General features: G+C 59.8%; 3 protein-coding genes across 3 annotated transcripts; all 3 read left to right on the forward strand.

The window, feature by feature from the left end:
- Positions 1-117: 117 nt before the first annotated feature.
- Positions 118-1,122, forward strand: DQ04_02151000 (hypothetical protein; the record flags this gene model as incomplete). Its single annotated transcript, XM_009311573.1, has 1 exon — positions 118-1,122. The coding sequence occupies one exon, from the start codon at positions 118-120 to the stop codon at positions 1,120-1,122; it is 1,005 nt and encodes a 334-aa protein (XP_009309848.1).
- Positions 1,123-1,619: 497 nt separating this feature from the next.
- On the forward strand, positions 1,620-3,497 carry DQ04_02151010 (putative ubiquitin hydrolase, putative,cysteine peptidase, Clan CA, family C19; the record flags this gene model as incomplete). Its single annotated transcript, XM_009311574.1, has 1 exon — positions 1,620-3,497. One exon carries the CDS (start codon positions 1,620-1,622, stop codon positions 3,495-3,497), a length of 1,878 nt encoding a protein of 625 aa, XP_009309849.1.
- Positions 3,498-3,908: 411 nt separating this feature from the next.
- DQ04_02151020 (argonaute-like protein) lies at positions 3,909-7,100 on the forward strand (the record flags this gene model as incomplete). The annotated part of the gene is made up of 1 exon (XM_009311575.1): positions 3,909-7,100. One exon carries the CDS (start codon positions 3,909-3,911, stop codon positions 7,098-7,100), a length of 3,192 nt encoding a protein of 1,063 aa, XP_009309850.1.
- Between the last annotated feature and the right edge of the window lie 40 nt (positions 7,101-7,140).

Here is a 7,140-nt window from a genome sequence, read left to right on the forward strand (position 1 = left end):
CCTCTAAGACTGTATAATAATAAGTCTACATTGATACACATACATATATAAACAAATATAATTTATTTATTTGTTTATTTAGAGAGAGGCATACAGAGAGACAGAGCATAAAAAGAGATGAAGCGAGTGCCGCACCCCACCGGTGTGGACATTATCTTCGACAGCAAGTGGCACCAGTACAAAATTGGTAACACCACACTCCGCTCCGTCTCCAAGTTGCTCGACAAGCACTTCCCCTTCGAGGAGAAGCGCATGCTGGCGGTCGTGTCGAAGAAAACGGGGCAGTCGGTGGAGGAAATCAAGGCGGGTTGGAACAGGCAGGCGCTCCTCGGCAAGAACATACACGAGTACATTGAGAACAAGCTCTGCGGGCGGCCGCCGCCCACGTGGACCCTGCTGCTCAAGCGCCAGCAGCAGCAGGAAAAAGCCCAAAAAGAGGCGGCGGCGGCGGCCAAGAAGAATAGGCGCGGCGGCAAGAAGAAGACGGACGCCAGCGACAAGGCGGCAGAGGCAGCAGCATCAAAGACAGACGCCACATCGCTTGTGGGCGCGATGCTGCACGGCGATGAGGCGGCGTACATGGCAGTGGCGGATCGCGTCGTGGACACCATCACCAGCAACTACGACGTGGTGGCGGTCGAGCAGGTCATCGCGAGCCCAACGTGGGGCATCGGCGGCACCGTCGACTTCATCGCGCGCAACCGCCGCACGCAAAAGCTCCTCATCGGCGACTGGAAGACGAGTGGCAGCGTTGCGAGCGCCTTCCGCTTCGGTGCATTCGAGACGCCGTGCTGCGGTTGCCTCATGCACCTCCCCAACAGCAAGTTTCACCGCTACGCAATGCAGGTGATCATCTACGGCGAGATCCTGAAGCGCGAGGGCTACCTCCGCGACGGCTTCTTCGGGCGCACGGTGGTGCCGCTCAGCGCCAATGTGACGGACGTCCGCGTAGCGGCGCGCGATATGCACGACGCGCTGGAGTACGGCATCGTGCAGCTGTCGAAGCGTGAGGACGGCGGGGTGGGCGCGGAGTTCAAGAGGGTGACGGAGGCCACGGTGCTGCCGGTCGATGCCTGCGATGTCACCTTCATGCAGCTGTTGCAGAACGTCATGCGTGGATAGCTGCCATTCACCCTCACTGTGTTTGTTTTGATGTTTTCATTGTCACTGTTGTTGTTGTTGTTGTTAGTGGTGGTGGTGGTGTGAGATGCGAATATCTCATGCATGGGTTCTGCACTCACTCCACGCACCGCGCGGTGTGCGGCACAGATGCGAGTAGAGCACAAATGAGGAGTCTGGGGGAGGGGGAGAATCACGCCTTTGTACCGGTCTCACATACACACGTACGCACCGATACCCATCGGTTGGCAATGTCTTTATAAGATTCTTTTCTCGATCGCGCTGTGTGCATGTGTGTGTGTGTGTGTGTGTGTGTGTCTTTGCTTCTCTGCAGGTCTCTGTTGTCTCTATTGTTCCCCCTGCAACACACCGCAACGTAGCGGTAAGGACAGTCCCGCACGCCCATACACACACACACACACACACACACACACACATCCCAGTACACTACACTCAAGTGTATAGCGCATAGAACAGCGGCAAGGAGCGGTGTTAACAGAATGGGGGCGAAGGGGTCGAAGGATCCTAAACGCGAGCGGCGCTACATCACGCCGAGCGAGCCAGTTGCACCGCCACACCAGCAGTCACCCTTGACATCGACGCTGTTGGCAAAGTCGCGCAGTCCTTTGACGGTCGACGAGATCAGTTTCTACGGCACCGAGAATAACAATAACAAGAGTAAGGACAGTTGTAGCAGTCTCGCTTTTAGCAGGCCAACTGTGCGATCACCAGGACGGGAGTCATCGTCTGGCCTCATGGAGGACGGGATGCGTCCCTCAACGTTGCCCGTTGCCGCCACCTGCGCCTCGTTGCCAATCCCGACATACAAGAGCGAAGGGATGCTGGCGTCACCTTCCACGCCAATGCTACGCTCGTACCACATGCACTCTGTGTCGCCACTTGACAAGGGCATGATGGGCTCCCCCAGCAGCAATGCGTCGTCAGCAGCGCCGGCGCTGCCCATCCACACACGGTTTCTGGAGATCAACGGGTACCCCGCCGGGTTGGAGAACTACGGCAACACGTGTTACTGCAACGCAGTGCTGCAGCTCTTCTACCACTGCTCACCGCTGCGACTTCGGCTGCTGGAGGTGCACAAGCTGTACGCCAAGGGGAAGGGCCGAACCGGCTTTGAGGAGGACACCGTGCTAGCGCTCGTCGCTGATCTGTTTGCGAAGATGCACAAGGCAAGCAACAGCAAGAAGCTTCGGAAGGAGGTCATTGCTCCGAAGCAGCTCCTCACCTGTGTGCAGAACCTCAACCCGATGTTTGACAGCAAGCTCCAGCACGACGCCCATGAGTTTGCGATGTTCGTTCTGAACAGCATGATCGAGATGGAGACGCGCATGATGACGGATAAGAAAAACTGCGCGCTATTCTTTGATACGGAGGGTGGTAAGAGCCCAAAGTGGCCGGGTGTCTGGCGTCGCAGCACAAGGAACGGCAGTAGCGGCGTTGCCTTGAGTGAGGCAGTGGAGTTGCGCGAGGACGCCGTGGAGCTGCCGCTTACGCTCCGCATGGCGGGGAGCAGCGACGCCTTGGACGTGCGTAGTGCGGCCGCGGCAACAGCAGCAGCGGTATCCACTGGAACACTGACAGACTCCTCCGAGGCGTGGGACAGAAAACCCGTGTCGCCGCTGCAGACTATCTTTGGCGGCCAATTCGCGTCGGTGACGGCGTGCTTCGAGTGCGAGCACGTGACAGTGATGCGTGAGGCTTTTGTGGATCTCAGTCTCGACATCGAGCAGGGCTCCTCACTTCGGCAGTGCATGGCAAACTTCAGCGCACCGGAGTTGTTCCACGGCACTAATAAGCTGTACTGCGATCACTGCGGCCGGAAGGTTACGGCCGAGAAGTTCCTCCGCGTCCACCGTCTTCCGGAGTACGCGCTGCTGATACATCTGAAGCGGTTCCAGTACGACGAAAAGATGGGTGGCATGACGAAGAAGAGCGTTCACGTGGCGCTCCCACGCGAACTTGACGTGGTGGAGTACGAGCCCTGGGCCGAGGACAACGATGGCAGCAACAACCAGGAAAGCTGGAGTCACAACGACAAGGAAGACATCTCCCAGGGTGCGGCTTCACCAGTGTGCGATCCCCCGAAGCCGTCCTCCCGCCTCGCGCAGAAATTGAAGGGTGTCGTTCGGCGCAAAGGGCGTTTTGCGCTTAGTGGCTTCGTGACGCACGTCGGTGAGGGTCCGAACCTCGGGCACTACTTCACGTGCGTGCGGCACGGCGAGCTGTGGCGCCGCTTTGACGACACCGCCGTGACGGAACTGACGGAGCGGGAGATGCGGCAGTACTGGGGTGTGCCGGTGCCGCTGAGTAGCGTCATCACCGCAACGGCGTACATTCTCCTCTACGAGCGCGTTGCGTGAGAACCGCGCGGGCCCAGGGGAGGGGAGGGTGGAACGTGAAGTGGTGGTGGGGGGAAGAAAAAAAGAGGAAACAATGGAATAAGGAAGTGAATAGATTTTTGGTGGAGGTGGTGACTCCAAAACAACGGACGGGGAAATATCTGGAGTGACGAAGTGAACTGGGGTGGGCATGCGGCACCGCTGGTCTGCGCCTCAGTCTGTGGGGGCAGGTCCATGCACCAATGCTCTTGTTTAAACTGTACATGTGTGGGATGTGTATGAGCGGACAGAGCTGTCGTTTGGCATGTCGTTTCCTCTTTGTTCTTTGATCACCTCATGTCGCTGTATATTTAACTGGCCCTGTTGTCTTGTGTTTGTGTTTCACCAACGCTGCTCCACTCCTCCTAAATGTCATTCGATTACACACCAGCAATGATGAAGAGGGCATCTTTGGTTTTCGCACCAGTTGCGCTTCACTCACTCGTGCCCCCCTCCGGACGCCAGAGGTGCCGCCAAGAACAACAGCAGCAGCGCCAGAGAAACGGCAGCAGGAGTCACGACAAGGATATTGAAGGCACCGCGGCGGCACCCGCGTCCAAGTCGTTCTGGTGCTGCGAGGCTGAAACGGTGGCGCTGCAGGAGCTCAAGCGCAACTACGCGAACGACCGCTTCCTCGATAAAAAGACGCGGTTCGTCGTGCGTCAGCGTCTGCGGGAAGGAGGTGTAATGTCAAACCTGTACTTCCTCAAGATGGTCCCCGAGTCACCGTTGTACACGTATGAAGTCGAGGCCACACGTCGTCTCTTTCACGCAAAGCCGTCAGATGCCGAGTGTGAGCAGAGCAGTGTCGGTAAAGCAAAGGGGCGCAAGAAGAAAAACGGCGGAGTGGGGGCAGCAGCAAAAGCAACAGCAACAACGACAACGGTAAATACTTCTGGCCCAATCATCAAGCGAGTCGATGCGACGCGGGCGTGGCGGGTGGTGCAGCGGTTTCTGCAGCGCCGCGTCCCCGATGCGCCACCGCTGGTGTGCGTGCGGCAGAAGGTGTACGCCACCGCCCCGCTCCCCGCCACCGCGCTGCAGCTGCCGGCGGAGTTCCTCGACTTGGGCTGGGAGGCGTGCACGCTGCGCTTTCTCGGTAGGGTCCCCATGGCCCAGCTGGATCCCACCGACGTGCAGGAGCTGACAAACAAGATCGTTTTGTGGGCGCTGCAGCAGCACAGTGCACTAAACAAAAAGTACGCCGTCGCACGGGACTCGAACGGTAAAATGGTCTACACGCACGACAGCATCACTGTGGGTGGACTGCGCATCTTCAAGGGTACCGTCGTGCGGGCCGTCTTTATTGATACGAGGGGCGCCATTGAGGTGACCCCATCTGCTGTTGCTGCCGTGTCGCCGCCACCGCCGTCCAGTTCCGTGCTGACGACGCTTTCGGCAGGCCATCACACCGCAGAGGCACTGCGATTTCTCGTGAAGGAGTTCCTGCGCGAGTTTGAGTATAAGGGCACACCTGTGCAGAGTTACCGCATCGAGGACGCCTCTGGCGTCACGATGGCATCCATGTGGAAGGCCACGAAGGCGGCGAGGCTCCAGGTTGGGGTGGTGTACGAGGCGACAAACTTCCGGGTCCGTGTGTTTGAGAGTCGTGGGGGCATGCGTCTTGTGGAGATGACTGTGGGGGAAACAGCGCTGAAAGTTGTGGAACAACGACAGGACGAAGAGGACGAGGAGGATGCGTCCAGCAGTGCCAAGGCATCGAAAAGGCGGCAAAGGAAAGGCGGAAAGCGGTCGGCGGGAAAGGAAGAAGAACAGCAGCAACATGTGGCCCCAAAGGCAATGCCCGGTGAGCTTGCGCTGAAGATCGACACGAAGGGCACCGTCGCAGCAGAGCTCTCTCTCTGGGAGGAGGTGAAGCAGCACTTTGGCAGCGGACCGTACGACAGCGCCACGGAGGAGCGCATCGCACGCTCTGTGCAGGGCACACCGGTGATAACGTCCGCCACACTGCGCCACTCATCCATCCGTCTTGTACGGTTCAACATCGTGCCCAGCGAGATCGACCTCGACCCTGCGCTGCAGCGCTTCGCCTGTGAGCTGGAGCCCAGTCAGCCGTATGCAGTGCTAAGCGACTACACCGTCGTACCGCTGCAGGCACTGCATTGCTGCTACGACCCCCGCATGAAGTCGTGGCAGGACATCACCGTCGCCGCGTGCTCGCTCCTGCCGGCACCGCGGCTCGACATCCTGGAGATGTTCCGCGCCGCGCTGGAGGGCGGACTGCAGCGGTGGGGTCTCGCGCTGGCGCCGCAGCCGTGGTCTTCCAGGGCGCTCTCGCTGCTGCCCACCCCGCAGAAGACGTTGTCGCGGGGGCTCGAGAAGAACGGTGGCCGTCGCCACCCACAGCAGCAGCAAAAGACGCTGCGGCACCCGCCGCCGCCAGCGTTTCCGACGACTGTTGCAGTTGTCGCCATCGCGGTGCCGCATGCGGGGGAAGAGGAGCGCGCACGCGTCACACAGACCGCGCAGGCGCTGGCGCGTGCCTTCCGCACCACCACCACTATCACCGTAACAGACGAGAAGGAGGCGGTACGGTACTTGGTGCAGCAGCTCACCACCACCACCGCAACCGTCGACGGGGCGCTGACAGACCCCAACACTGCCGCTGTCATTGTGGCCGCAGAGCGCGACACACGCCCGTCGCGCTGGGTGCATGCGGAGTGTCTCTCGCGGGGCATTCACGCGGTATTTATGCCGCCCGCTGCATCACCGAAGCACCAGGCACTGATGTGCGAAAACACTAGGGTGCGGCTTCGCAATGCCTTCGAAGTGAACCCAGTCCGTGGCGTGGATATCGCGCGCGAAGTGCCGGCGGTGGCGCAGCGCCGCGTTCTTGTTGTTGGTATCGACGCATGCCACACAACGACGTTCAGCACCGGCAGCATTGTCGGCGTCTTGTGCGCGCCAGAGCGCAACCATGTGCTTCCGATTTTCTGGAAGCACGAGGCGCGCGGGCAGGAAGTGGACCAGGTCGCGGAGCATTTCCAACTGCTGCTGCAGCGCGCCTGTGAGCTCTACGACGGGCTGGATGAGGTTGTGGTGTTCCAGGACGGCGACGTGTACAGCGAGATGCACCGCATGCAGCCGCATGTGCCCCCCGGCTGTGGCTTCACGTTTATGTGCCTCCACAAGCGGTCAAATGTGCGCTTCGTGCACTGCCTGGGCGCCGAGCACAGCGCCCTCAAGACGCGTGCCGGCAACGTGGTGAAGGGCGCTGTCGTGCAGGCCCTCACGCCTGTCTTGCCGGACGCTGTGGGCAGAGACACAAAGGAGGAGGCCACAGCGCCATCCTTCTACCTGCAGAATCACGACTGTAACATGTCTACGGCGCGCACAGTGCACTACACCGTTCACAGCACGAGCCCCACGCTGGATGTGTCGGACGTGCAGCAGCTGTCGCATGCGCTCTCGCACGTGATGGCGACGCAGGCGACAAAGTTGCCGATGCCCACGCGGTGCGCCCACCGCTTGGCGAGTGTGGCGGAACGCCTGCTTGATGCGGCTCCACCATTGCAGTGCAGCATGATACCTGCTCCATTGAATGAGAGACTGTGGTTCTTCTAGACAGTTGCCCACTCCTCTCTGCTTTACACATTTTTTTTTT

This window comes from Trypanosoma grayi, assembly GCF_000691245.1.
Source record: "Trypanosoma grayi strain ANR4 Tgr_215_V1, whole genome shotgun sequence".
Lineage (NCBI taxonomy): Eukaryota > Euglenozoa > Kinetoplastea > Trypanosomatida > Trypanosomatidae > Trypanosoma > Trypanosoma grayi.